Genomic DNA, 13,908 nt, shown 5'->3' with positions numbered 1-13,908 from the left:
CAAAACCCGCCCAAAAAGGAAAGAAAACTAGCCCAATTTTTGCCCTGTCCAATCATAGCTGACAGCAGCTTTATTCCATTAATGTCCTTTAAAATAAACATTTAGATTTTATTTATTCTATGTTTTGAATCTTAGCAAGACTTGTTTATATGTAGTATGCGCGTATGAAATTATTTAATCTGTATTTTATTTTTTTATTTTACTCTTTCTTTCATTTTAATTTTCAGCACTTGTTCATAATAAAACTTAAAATTACACTCTAAAAAATGCTGGGTTAAATACTTCCCAGTGCTGGGTGAAATATAGACAAACCCAGCAATTGGGTTGTTTTGACCCAGCGGTTGGGTTAAATGTTTAACCCAACCTTCTGGGTAGTAACCCAACCGCTGGGTCAAAACAACCCAGTCGCTGTAGTGTAGGGCTGGGTGATATGTCCAGAAATAGTTATGACTATTTTTTCCATATCATATCAATAATATTTATCAGAATATTCATTTACCATTATTATGGAAGGAAATGCTTTGAGAATGCATATAAGCGGTTGGGTTACTGCCTAGAAGGTTGGCTTAAACATTTAACCCAACTGTTGGTTGAAAACAACCCAATCACTGGGTTTGTCCATATTTTACTCAGCGCTGGGCTGTATTTAACCCAGCATTTTTTAGAGTGTAGTAGTAGTATTTTTTTTTCATAAATTCTTTCAAGCCAACTTTTAATTTAGGGCCCCATGAAATTCACTTTATTTTTTTCCCTAGATTCTGTGTTTACCATTTTATTTATTTTGTGTTTTATCATTTATTTTGTATGATTTATAAAAAATTATCATGAAAAATCATGTCTAAAAACTTTAAAAATGTAATCAATCTTTTAAAATAAAATATAATAAAATAATATAATATGATATCATATAATATAATATAATATATAACAATTATGTTTTATATAAATAAGTCCCATTAAAATTTACTAGTTTGGCCTTTAAAATTGTCCAGATGGCTTTCACTCAGCTCCATTCATGGTTTGTATCTGTCTGCGTTTTTCCTCTTCTGCTCAGATTTTGAGTGAGGTACTTAGAAAGGTTCAGCCTCTGCAGGCAGACTGGCCTTCCACCAGCTCTCTAATTGGGTCATGTCAGCACGCCTCACGTCCGCTCTGCCTTGAAATTAGTAGTGAGTCTCTTTCCATAGCTGCAAGCTATGCACCTTTGAAGACCTCAGAGTGCAAGGAGCCCCCAAACGTCCACAACGACGCTCCAGAGTGGCAAAGCACATCATCTGTAGTAGCTTTTGCTGGCTACCCAAATGAACCCAACCCTCAGAGCTCACAGCTTATCAGCACAAGAGGGAGGGACTGTCCGTTATAAGTTACAGATGTATAGGAAGGTGCAGGTTTGACTGGTACATTAGAGATAAGACTTAAAGAAAACAATACAGAGGCATTTGCTTTTAATTTACCCTCCTCCTGGCCTCTGTCTGTTTCTTTGGGTCTGGCCAGGCCCAGATGCCCGGGGCACCCAGCAGGTTCCCGAAGGCTGAGAGGAAAACGGGCAGTTTCCAGCCAAGGAATTGTAAGGATGAGGGGTGTTGTTGGACCAAGAGAGGAAAGGAGATAAAGGAGGGAGTATGTTCAAGAAATGGACAGAGAAAGGAAGGACTGAAAAGGAGTGCCAAAGATTAGGGGTCACTCTTTGCCGTTTTGTTTGCACAGCAGCCTGACACACAATAATGTTTCTTCCTGCTTTGAGGTGGCTGGATAGACTGCTATCACATAGCACAATAGCATCCATCATAAATGATGTGAACATCTCTCACACAGGGCTCCAGACTAACATGGTGCCAGCAAGTTCTGCAAAAGGAGGTAGTAGTGACAGGGTGATGGGCATATACAATTAAAATTAATAATGAATTTATATATAGCAATATTTGGACAGAAAACGTTTTCTCTAGTTACTAAGGTATTTCACATGCATATTTTCTAACTTTATAATTCTCTCACACAACCTCTGCTAATTTAAATGTTTTTTTCCCCTCCTTTTTCTTGGTAAATGGCTAATATATAAATATATATATATATATATATATTTAGCTGAAGTCCACTGAGAAATGAAATCCTGAAAATAATCATTTTGTTGTTGTTGTTTTCTATAATTCAGCTTATTTGTTTGGGCAATTGTGCCTTTTTGTTGGCAAATTGACTAAAAAAAAGAATAACCCTTTTTCCTAAAGTCCTCTGAGAAATGTAATCCTCAAAAAAAATCTCTCTTTTTTTATAGTGGTTCTCATTTATTTTTTATTTTTGCTGATTTTTGTTGGTAAATGCCTAAAATTTTTAATCTTTGCCATAGTCCTCTGAGAAATGTAATCCTCTGTTGTTGTTGTTATTGTTGTTGTTTTCAAGTTTCTCCTCATTTATTTTGACATTTTTGCCTTTTTTGTTGGCAAATTGTCTAAAAAAAAATGTTTTTTAAGTCCTCTAAGGATCCTGAAAGCAATCCTTAAAATAATCAAAATCTTTTTTTTTTCTGTGATGCTTCTCATAATTTATATTGACATTTTTGCCTTTTTTTTTTGTTGGTAAATTGGCTATCAAATTTACATTCTATTTTTTTTTTTTTTGCTAAAGACCTCTGAGAAATATAATCCAAAGAGAGCAGTTGTTAGTTAAAAAAATGTTGACATTTCTCAGCATAAAAGGAAAATCAAATCAGTAAGTAGAGTCTGATCACGGATTAAGTCTTGTTTGTATTGTATGATTCGCCAGGAAGTACTTGATCCACAATATTTTCTTCCAATTTTCCTGTGCAATTACAGTTCTTGTTTTTGCCATTAGCTTCACATGGTGTAGCCAAAGGCCCTAGTAATCATATTTACAGTTATTTAATCCATTATAAACTTTTTTTCTCAGACATTATTAGTCGGTAGTTTGTTATTGCCATTAAAGGTGCTCTTTCTGACTTTTTTTCTAGCTCATAAGGAGAGCAGCCCTAGCCTGGTGAAGCAGGGAACGCTGGAGCAGAGAGAGGGCCCATGGGGACGTTGGACCACCTGTCATGTGGAGCTTACGCCCTGTGAGCTGCGTCTATACAGCCTGGACAGCAGCGGCAACCAGCAGCTATGTGCCGCCCTCTCACTGTCCCATTGCCAAGGGGTGAGTGCACCACAGCCACAGGATGGACGTGTACTCCAGGCCGTCTTCTTTAACAGCACTCGCGTGCAGTTGCGTGCACCCTGCCAGTGGGAGGCACTGGAGTGGCGTAGACTCCTCTGGGAACGCGTCTTGGCCGCCCGTCCAGCCAATCGCAAAGGGGAGCTGGCCCGTGCCAACTCCCCTACCCCTCATGAACCCGATCCAGATGCGGCGACGGTGCCAGCCCCTCGACCCCTGGTACGTCCCACGGCCCTACCACTGTTCACCCAGCACTGTGCTGATGTTCTTAAGGCTGGTCTTCTGCACCAACTCACTGACCTCAATAACTGGAGGGCCTTCACGTTTGTACTGAGCCGCACTGAGCTGCAGGCCTTCCCGACCGAGGGAAGAGGTCCAGTGTCGGAGCCGGTGTTGAGGTACCCGCTGGCCTCCTGTCTGGCTGTGCAGCGGGATGATGAAGACGGAGACACCAGCTCCCGCTTCCAGGCGGTCTTCCCTGATGATGTGCTGCGCTTGTGGGCAGAGACCGAGTCCAAGGCCCAGGACTGGGAGGAGGCCTTGCGCACGGCAGTGATGGCTCAGCGGCCACAGTGGGAGAATAACCAAGTGGTGATAAGGAGTAAGCCAGCCAGAGAGCGACGGCACAGGGAGACCCAGAGAGCTAAACGACAGTCCGTCACCACTAGCTTTCTCAGCATCCTCGCCTGTCTGGCTGTAGAAAAGGGTCTTACCGCTCAGAGCTTCCGATGTGCAGGTGACCACCTTTTACAGTGCACTTTCAACATTTCCTAATATTGTAACAACTTTTTTAGAATTGGGTTCCTTATCAGTAAAATTGTCAGGGCGAAACTTACCAAGATTCAGTTGCCTTTGCTGATTGCACGTTCATTTTATATCCAATGTGGTACAAATATGCCTGCATATTTAGTTAATTAGTCTTGATCACAATGTTCTCTTTTTGGGGCCCAAATGTGACACTAGTTAATCATTCGAGAAATTAAAATCAATTAAAAGACCAATAAATCTACTTAGAAACCTAGATCATTTTACATTAATTGAGGCCAATGTGCAATGATAACATCAGAAATGCAGTAGACAAATTAAAAAGGTAATCTACGGTGGCCGAGAAGTGCGAAGCAAATCACAATTCTGAAAACAAAAAAAGGTCGGCAAAAGGCGGGATCGAACCCCGGTCGATCGCGTCAAAAAGCCAACGACACGCGCTTATCCATCTGCGCCACTGGTTGATGATTTACAGCCACTTTTAACTAAATGTAAATAGACACCCCGTATTTTTTACTCCAGAGTAAGGGCAATTCATACAATACATTTAAACTGAGCTACTTTAATACCATCTCCGAACTTTCTACCACGACTCTGCTGTTCTTCGGCTGTTTCTTCCTGTATACGTTGATTGACAGATGTATCGTCCAGTCAGCGGTGAGTAATCCCTAACCAATGGCGTTGTCTCAAACTATACCTACCTTTTCCGGTTTGTCTGATTTGTCGTTGTGTTTTCTGACTTGTTATTTTGTTTTCGAATTTGTCATTGTGTTTTCTGACTTGTTATAATGTTTTCTGAATTGTTGTTGTGCTTTCTGAATTGTTATTTTGTTTTTTAGACTTGCATTTGCGTTTGTAATTTGTTATTTTGTTTTCAGAATTGTGATTTGCTTCGCACTTCTCGGCCACCGTGGTAATCACTTCATAATCACAAATTACAATTCATATTTTTTATAATTATTTGTATATTAGTAATTAGGGCTGCACGATTAATCGAATGCGATTGTCATGCGCATTTTGATAGTAATGCCAGTTCTGTAATCAGCAGGAAATCATCATCACGTGCTTTCAGATGGAGCAGAATTTACTACACATAGCCATAGTTCACTGACAAGTTATGCAAAAAAATAGCAGACGATTTTATTGCGATTCTGAAACCGTATAAATCGTTCGCGATAATGACAGCTGTTTGCATAGCTTCTCAGTGAACTACGGCTCTGTGAAGTAAATGCTGCTCCATCTGAAAGCATGTGAAAATACCACATTTAATAACATATTTTTACTCCAAACTCACTTCATAACGTCAGTCGAGTGTTTGAAATAAATCCTTCTGTGAGATGATGTGGCTTCTTACACAGAATAAGGCACGCAACATATTTCATAGTATCTAAGCAGTGATAAAGGCATTGCAATATAAATATACTTTATTTTAATGAAAATTATAATAATAAGAACGTGTTTATTATTCACGTTGAATCAATGAAAGCAGTTTAATCTTCTGTTTATTCAGCTGCAGCTATAGGCATTTTCTGGGTTTCTTCTGCGAGGCGTATTTGGAGTTTCAGCGCGAGAGCGCCCTCTGGCCTTCGGATGAAGATTTACTGCTGATCACAGAACCGTGCTTCACTGAAAGATACGCATGACAATCGCAGCTTCTGTCGAATCGCGATCTCGATTCCATTTCGATTTATCGTGCAGCCCTATTAGTAATTGATAAACAGATTATTGTCATATTGCTTGAATATTAGTTTAGCATCAAATATTGTATTTTCAATCTGCTCATTTATCTACATTTTTATTACTTGAATATTTTTTTATATTATAATATTATATATTTTTATATTATATTAATATTGTGAAACTGAATTCTTTATCTATATTGATCACTGATTGACTTTTTTTAAAAGTATTTGTTGATTTCTTAATGTGTTTTTTTTTTTATTAATTGATTTCTCAATTTCTCAAATGAATATCACATTTGGCCCCTATAATAAGTGCTTTATTTAATCATGTGATTAGAAACCTCCTGCTCAATGAAAGTGGTCACAAGACACATTTGAGATGCATGTTCATACCAGGTTTAAGCACCACTTGTGGTTGGATCATTCATAACAAATGTATAAAAAGGGCTAAAACCTTAATATTGGTTCATTGCTCTTAAGTTTTCTATTGTAATGTTGCATTTTAGTATGCAGTCATTTTTCTCTCTGATCTGGATTTAAGGCTGCCAGCTTACGTTGACTCCTTAAATTTGATCTTTGCCATTCGAAAAGGCCATGCCTATTTGAACTTCTGACTTCCTCCATGAGTCAAATGATTCAACAAGCTCACTCAAACCCCAAAGACATAAATGTTCCACTCACTAAAGAATTGTTTCAAACCAACTGTCACATTTTTCAACACGTGCCACATGATCTGATCGCTCAAACAAACAGGCAACCATTATACAAAGACAACCCTCAACGTATGTCTGTAATTTGCCATCTGTCATCTCTCTATTCCAAATACTGTTGAATTATGTTTATGTTGATGTATTTGGCTTTGCTGTGGTGGCCTTCAAAGGCCAGGTAGATACCTGAGCCCTTATAGTTATGTGAGTTTATATATCAAGCTAAGTCTATCACTTTCTTTCTCCGGTGTGAAATTTCCACCCTCTAAGTGGATATGAATGAAACGCTTTCCTGCCCGGTTGTAACAACCAGCTTTTTAATGCAGGACATTTGAAAACCTCACCGAACAAGGACAGCAGGCACCTGACGATAATTGGCCCATATAAAGCGGAAAAAATCCCCTTTTAGAATCAAAGGCTGCCTGGATGCTGCGATCTGTGCGGAAGCTAATTGTTTGATTCGGGGCCACGAAAGAGATTTTTTTGAATGGGACGTGTCGGCCTAAAAAGAACAGAACAGCTGGGTACATCCCTGCGCTTGGAACTCCCTCTCTTTCTTTCTCTCTCTCACTGTAGTTTTTATCACCCAAAAAACATACACTTTTATGAATCTTTCTTTTTATTTCTTTCCCCCAAACAGATGCTCACACCTTATTTTTCTTTTCTATGTTGATCTGCAACAGATTTGTATTGCGCGTTTGTTTGAGTAAATTTTTTACAGATTTTAAAGATGTAAATAGTGAGTGCTTCTAAGGTAGAACTAGACATTAAATAGTCTTTATTTTTTGTTTTCCTTTCATCTGTTTTCTTTTCTTTTAAATTAGACAGTATATTAGTGGTGTCTCTCTCAGACCCTAACCCACATCCAAAATGTCACATAATATGGGCCAATCATAACATGTTGGGGACATACGGCTTAAACATGCTACTGATAACACGTAATATATTTAAGAAATGTGCCTGTGACTCCTGTGTTCTAATGTCTGTTTTATTCTATAGTTGATGCTAAAATTCTAAAATTCTAGTGTGTATGTGCTATAAGAGGATTGGATCTTGTGTGGGCAAGAGCAACTCATCCAATTGCAGGGTAGATGGAAAGGAGAACGGATCCAGTCTGGGCTCAGTGGGCTGATGGTTAAAGGTGGTAGTGGCTCTTCAGTATGAAGAGTTTTGTCTCATTACTGTTGCAGTCTTTTATTATGGCCTGCTTTGTTCTCTGTCATTTGTTCACTTTGCAATACCTCTTGGCCCCAGTTTTTCTGCATCCACAAAAGGTTTTGTCAGCTAACCCAAGTCCTATGTGGGGGTTACTGAAATGGGTTGTGATGCATTCACATTGCTTAAAGATGACCTGGAGATGCTAAGGAGGGGAAGAAAAGCTATTGAAGTGCGATAGAAAAGAAGGAACATTAGTCCCTGCCTTAATTTGAATATGCATATTTCAAACTTATACCATCTGTTGTTTCTGTTAGGATTTTGATTCTTCCTTGTCCCAATGTTTTTGTTGGACGTCTAACGAGGTAGCACTTTAAAATCAGCCAGTGTTCCTTCTCTTTTTTTTCTGCAGAACAGGATAGTTCATCCAAAAATGAAAGTTCTGTCATAATTTACTCACCTTCAAGTTGTTCAAAACCTGTATGAGTGTCCTTGTTCTGATGAACATAAAAGAAGACATTTTAGTGAATGTGGGTAACCAAACACCACGGGGAAAATAAAAAACGATGAATGTCAGTGGGGAGCAGATACTGTCTGGTTCCCAACATTCTTCAAAACATCTTCTTTCGTGTTCATACAGGTTTGGAAAAACTTGAGAGTGAATAAATTATGACAGAATTTAAATTTTTGGGTGGACTATTCCTTTAGTGGTCAACTAGAGGTGTAAATATTTCTTCTGATAGTATGATTGCGATTCTTTGATTCTTTCACTATTGCAATGCATCAGAATAATCTGAAATTCAATCATGACTCGATCCAATCTAATCCAATCCATTTGAATAATTTCTAATTATTTCCAAAAGTATGCTGCCAGATATTTTATTTCATTATTTTTTATTGTTTCACTTTATTATTTTTTTTATATATTTGTTCAATAGTTACATTTTGGTTGGTTTGAATTGGATCCCAGTTGTCCAGTTCACGTCTAGATCATCTCTCATCAAAACACTGCTGATCAACACTTAATGAGCAAACTTTATTCAAATCATTAGGCCGACAGAATAACAGACCTTTGTTTAACAGGGTCATGCATGCCATCCATTTGAAGCAGAAGCAGAGACCATCCTCTTACCTCCTCTCTCAAGCGCGTGCGCGCGCGCACACACACACACACACACACACACACACCCTTTTTCTCAAGCCAAATCACATAGTTTGCTTGAACCCAGCTTGGGCTTTTTTCCACACACTTCTACTAAAGTACCCTGTAGAGCATACAAGGACAGCAGATCAAATGGGAAGATCCAGCTGTAGGTGGGAAAAGAAGGAGTGTAGGGTCAGGTGGAGAGAATGGGTTCCAAGGGACTGCTGTTTACATCAAAAAGATGGGCAGTGCATCTGTCTCAAGCAAACACGTGTGAACACACTTACGCACGCACAACCTTATGCCATCTTTTTTTTTTTTTTTAAGTGGATGTCAGCTTGAATAGGGGACATCAAAGCTGGGGCCTTGTCGTCTTTCACGCTTATGGAGCCACAAAGCCCCACCCTGGGGTTCTTGTCCCGTGGAACTCGGCGGGCTGCTTGAAAGTGGAGCGAGTCGTAGCCTTTGCAGCAAGAAAACAGAGAGACCTTCTCACACTAAAGGACCGAACACCTCCTCCGGAGCCGTAACGTCTATTCTGCTAGAAAACCATTGTGCAAGTGGCACCTCAGAGCGCCCCGCTTCACCTTTCTTTTTCCTGCAAATAGTTGCCGTTTTTAGGGCAACAGGGTGCTGCTGAAAATGAAAGAGGGGAATCTTGCGGACAGTCATGGAGTGAACACATCAAACGCCTCTTGTTTGGCACAGCTCCCTGTCTTTCCCACAGTCCCAGGTTGGCCCCACTTTTTGTGCAAGGTACATGCCGTTCCCCTGCACTTATGCTTGGCTATGAGATTGGGAAATGTTGAGAACCATATTCAATTGTAATTGAGTGAGTGTCACGTGTGTGTTAACTGCAAAGCAGCAGCTCCAACCTGCTAGAATTCAGTTGGCTCAGAGTGGTTTGATGTCCACAGACATCACTGTACCCTCAACTTGGGGATATTTTCTGTGCTGTCTTTCTGTCTGGCTGTGATGTGCAAACTTGCACCTTGTGTGTTTGAACGTATGTGGGAACTCATGCATGGGGCTGTGCTTTACTGGCACAGGCTGTGATGTCCACAATACATAGAACCTGCGGTTTCCCAGTGGCCAACTCCTTCCCAGAAGTGACATGCTCTCTGGCCGCTGTCCAGAAGCTCTCTTCTATCAGAAGTTTGCTAGAAAGCTCGTTCAGATCTTGTCCTGTGGCTCTTTCATACATAATTGTTTTGGCACTATGTTTACATGCAATTAAAACATGCATTTACATGCATTAAAAGTTCATTTTAAGTAGGACTAATGTGAAAATGTCACAATAATGATTTCATAGTGATATTTGAAATATAGTGATATTGTTGGTCATATTGTTGAAGTTGGTCAAACAGACCTAGGCTTCCAGTGTCATTTGCTTTCAGTTATTTTGCATGTTTTAAAAAAGTCTGTTATATTGCTTTATATTGCAAACTGGTGTTTATCATGTTATTTTAATGAATAACCATAATCATAAACAGGTTTGTAGCATAAATAGTTTTACTGTTTACTTGAATATTCTTGAATATTCTTCTAGTTATTTACCTACAGCAGCTAATGAATCGGAAGACTTGCATATTCAAAGAAAAGCAGGCTACAACTGGCTCCGAAAGACAGAGATGATGCACAGTGTGTTATTTAGTCCTTTAAAAATCAGTTTTACTGGTGCCATTAGCCTAGTGGGAAGTGCGCCGACATACGGGCGTCCCGAGTTCGAATCCCAGCTCGAGGACCTTTCCCAACCCTGCCCCCCTCTCTCTCCCACTTTGCTTCCTGTCTGCTCTACACTGTCCTATCATTAAAAAAATTATAATAATAATTTTATTCATTGTATCATGATGAAGACTGTAGCTAATCTACTAACTCAAATTTGAACTCCGTTGTTCATATATTCTCTTTTTTTGACATATGAGTTTGAGACATATGTGAGCTGTTAGCTGCTGATTCTTCCGTGATGCTATACAAAAACTATGCTTTGGAAGCCAATTGAATGCATACAAACATTGCCAGTTTTTGAGTCAGTGTTTCTCCTTTTAATTTTTGCGCAATTTTTGTTTTTCTTTTGCTGAAAAGCACAGCCTCAACTAGCTCTCTCTTAATAACAGTCTCTGTAGCATGAGCGCTATACAACGAAGTACTATTTTTGGAAAAGGGTGGTATTTGTGGGTTTACGCTCTGCATGTATGCTGATTACAAGGCAGCTCTGACACACGACACCCTACTGCATGGTCTGTGGTTCAGCCCAAATATCAGGCACCCATCAGCTGTGGCATGGGGGACACCACCTCTGACTTTTTATAGTCTGGGGTCCCTGCCCCTTAAAACCTCAAGTTTACATTGGCAGCACAGTGCAGCGCATGATGTTAGCGCATAACCTCAGATAGAACAACCCATTACGTATTGGTTTGGAAATGGAATAGAGTGAATTTTCTTTTCTTGGTCCAAAATGGCAGTATTCCTTGGCGACGTATTGTGCAAGAGTCTTGTTCAGAAAATAACATTTGCCCAGTTTTAAAAAAAATTATTTTATTATGCATCCAAAACAGCAAAAAATTACAGTTCTCCTTTAAAATTTCATAGGGCATTGCAACAATGTTGCAGGGCAAGCATAATGTTAATGTCATCAAATTATACATATAGTTACATATGTTCTTTAAAAAATATTCAACTGTCCAATGTTATTGACCGCAAACTTTTGAACGGTAGTTTACATATTACTGTTGATTTTTTTTTATTCCTTATTTATTCTTATTTTATTGATGTTTTTAAATATATTTCATATGTACATTTACAATATTAAAAATGTAATTAATTTATGGTAATTCGCTGATACGGTCATTTGTCACAGCACTTGTGAATATAAACTGAATTGGAATATAATGTTGTTCACTTTTATATGAATTACTTTATTAATTTTGTGGTTTCCAAACCCAACAGCATGTGTTCACTGCAATTTGTATGGAAAGAATAGTTTGAACATTCTACTAAACATCTCCTTTTGAACTGCACAAATGAGAGAACATTACAAAATAGAATGCATGAGGCTGAGTACATGATGACAGAACTGTCATTTATGGGTGAACTAACTGTTTTGAATCTGATGGTAAATGGTGTAATTTTGCTGCACGTACATCCATCCCTGTTTTCGGCTTGGCCCTTTTCAGCCAATTAACAATGCATCAAAAATAGACCTACAGCGTTGCCTGTAAACACTGTAATCAGTGTCTCCCTCTACAGATATTTGTAGCGATAACATTCTGCGTCCCTCTTTTGGAGACTTGTGTTTTCTGACTTGTTTTTGTCCTCTCTATCCTACTTCCCATCTTGTCCACATTTCTTCTTCTCCCTCTGTAGTGTATAGCTGCCGCTACGCTCGACCTAAAAGATTGTACAAGTCTATATCCGTCTGTGCCTGTTCCTTTCATTCTCTCTTTTTGTTCTTTGAACGTCCACACTGTCCCGGCTCTGGTTCTTCCAGATGGTTAGGATAAGGGACACCTGCCATGTTCACAATCACCTGTTTTGGTTCCTTTGGGATAAGCCCTTTGCTGGAGTGCCGCCTAAACTGTTTGAAGACATCTTGAACAACGATTAAAAGACAAAGCAATGCACTTTCATGAGGTATCTTGTAATAAATGTGCTCTTTATATATGCCTGTTCAGTACTAAGAAGCGTTTAGATTCTTTCTGTTGTGTCTGGAAGGGTAAAAACACCTTTTAAGTTTGGGTTTTTATCAGCGACTCAATCGCTGCCTTTTGTGCGGTATAAATCTTTTGCATCCTCTGGATCATCAGTAATATTTATCTGTGTTTAGCCAGGGTTGTGTCGTAAACCTTGACATATCAGTACACAACCCAAACAGATTGATCACCTTCTGCTAATGATTGTCAAATTTTAACAGGGTCGTGCCCTCATCAGTAGATTAGGTGGCCATTAATGTTGTCTTTAACCCAGAGTTGATCTCTCCTCTCCCAGGTTTGATTTGTGTTGTTTGAGGTTCTTCCTTTTTATTCTTGCTTTGTTTTTCCATTCAGGATGCCAGAGGCCAGTGGGTTTGTCACGGTGCAAGGCCAAAGTTTGCTCTTATAGCGGCTGGTACTACTGCCCAAGTTGTCACCAGGACAACCTCTTCCTCATACCTGCGCGTCTACTGCATAATTGGGACACTAACAAACACAAGGTATGCGCACAGACCTGTATATCCAATCCGTATCTTCAGTATCATTAATAATTCTGTACGTTTTCTTGGTGCATTTGAGTTTAGAAATCAGCTTTTGCACCACCCAGCAAAAGAAACCAGGCATCCAACAAAAGCTGTAAGCGATGATGATTAACAACACCATTTTTGTGGTTCAGGTGTCAAAACAAGCGAAGGAGTTTCTGGAGTTTGTTTATGAGGAGCCCCTGTTAGATGTCCAGCAGTTGAACCCGTGTCTGTATGAGCATTGCGAGGCATTGGCGGCCGTTCTCAAATTGAGACAGCAGCTCCAGTCTCTCAGGGCTTACCTCTTCAGCTGCCGGGCCACAGTGGCAGAAGACCTCCGCCGCAGGTGAGCGATGCCAAAGAGCAGGAAGAGGAAAGATTGGGAAAGTAAAAGTAAGACAGGTTAAAAATGACAAAATGGTGCATTTTCATAATGCACATTGTATGTGGATCAACTTGTGCTAGGTTTGAAACAACGTCATTTTGCTTTATTAACCAACCACTGTGTGTAGCGAACCTGCAGATTATTGAATTATTATTTATTATTGTCAGTTACTGCAGTATAGTGGTCAACCAGTAATGATGTTTCAGTTGGCAATGTGATGTTACACGATTTAATGCTAGTAAATTTCATATATTCAAAATTGCTGATGTTAAACGGGTTAGTGAATGATGTTAAATGGGTTTGTGAAACTGATCTCAAATTGGACCAATATGAAAGTGAGTTTTTTTCTCTCACCTATTTAAAAGAGGTTCCAATAACTTGAATCATATACAAATGTATCCAAATCTACTATGGCTTGTTATTGTGACAGAATTATATATTTAAAAAACAACCATGGAGCAAGAGCAAAACTCACTTGGAAGACTGTAGAAGAAAAAAGTTGTTTAATCATGTGTGATTTTTTTTTTTTCTCTTGTTAAGAGCCCGCTTAAAAGATTGTATTGTTGTTAGTTACATCAAAACAGTTGGAGTTACAAAGTCAGTAAGATAAGGTAAGTTCAGAAATATTTCATTCATATCAGTGCATGAGTGTATAAATATTTCCTAGTTGTAGTACTCCAGTGATTCTG

The 13,908-nt window shown here is 39.1% G+C and overlaps 2 protein-coding genes across 3 annotated transcripts in view; both read left to right on the top strand.

Annotated features, from left to right (window-relative positions):
- Positions 1-8,673, top strand: part of LOC107733642 (isocitrate dehydrogenase (NADP(+)) 1) — a 35,718-nt gene extending 27,045 nt beyond the window's left edge. Inside the window, exon 10 of the mRNA XM_016545362.1 lies at positions 8,634-8,673. The gene's annotated coding sequence lies outside the window, so the exon portion shown is untranslated. The remainder of the gene's footprint in view (positions 1-8,633) is intronic.
- Positions 1-13,908, top strand: part of plekhm3 (pleckstrin homology domain containing, family M, member 3) — a 45,858-nt gene that overhangs the window by 6,033 nt on the left and 25,917 nt on the right. Inside the window, exons 3-6 of one of the 2 annotated variants that reach the window (XM_016545360.1) lie at positions 2,966-3,901; positions 12,665-12,810; positions 12,987-13,180; positions 13,760-13,830. In XM_016545360.1, coding sequence (XP_016400846.1) covers positions 2,966-3,901; positions 12,665-12,810; positions 12,987-13,180; positions 13,760-13,829 — 1,346 coding nt within the window. In that variant the 3' untranslated portion in view covers position 13,830. The remainder of the gene's footprint in view (positions 1-2,965; positions 3,902-12,664; positions 12,811-12,986; positions 13,181-13,759; positions 13,831-13,908) is intronic. The other variant, XM_016545359.1, reaches the window with a different exon arrangement.

Source organism: Sinocyclocheilus rhinocerous, unplaced genomic scaffold (genome assembly GCF_001515625.1).
Source record: "Sinocyclocheilus rhinocerous isolate Xijiao unplaced genomic scaffold, SAMN03320098_v1.1 scaffold1842, whole genome shotgun sequence".
NCBI classification, from domain to species: Eukaryota; Metazoa; Chordata; class Actinopteri; order Cypriniformes; family Cyprinidae; genus Sinocyclocheilus; species Sinocyclocheilus rhinocerous.
Note: the sequence above shows the minus strand (reverse complement) of the source record. Positions and strands in the feature narration are given on the sequence as shown.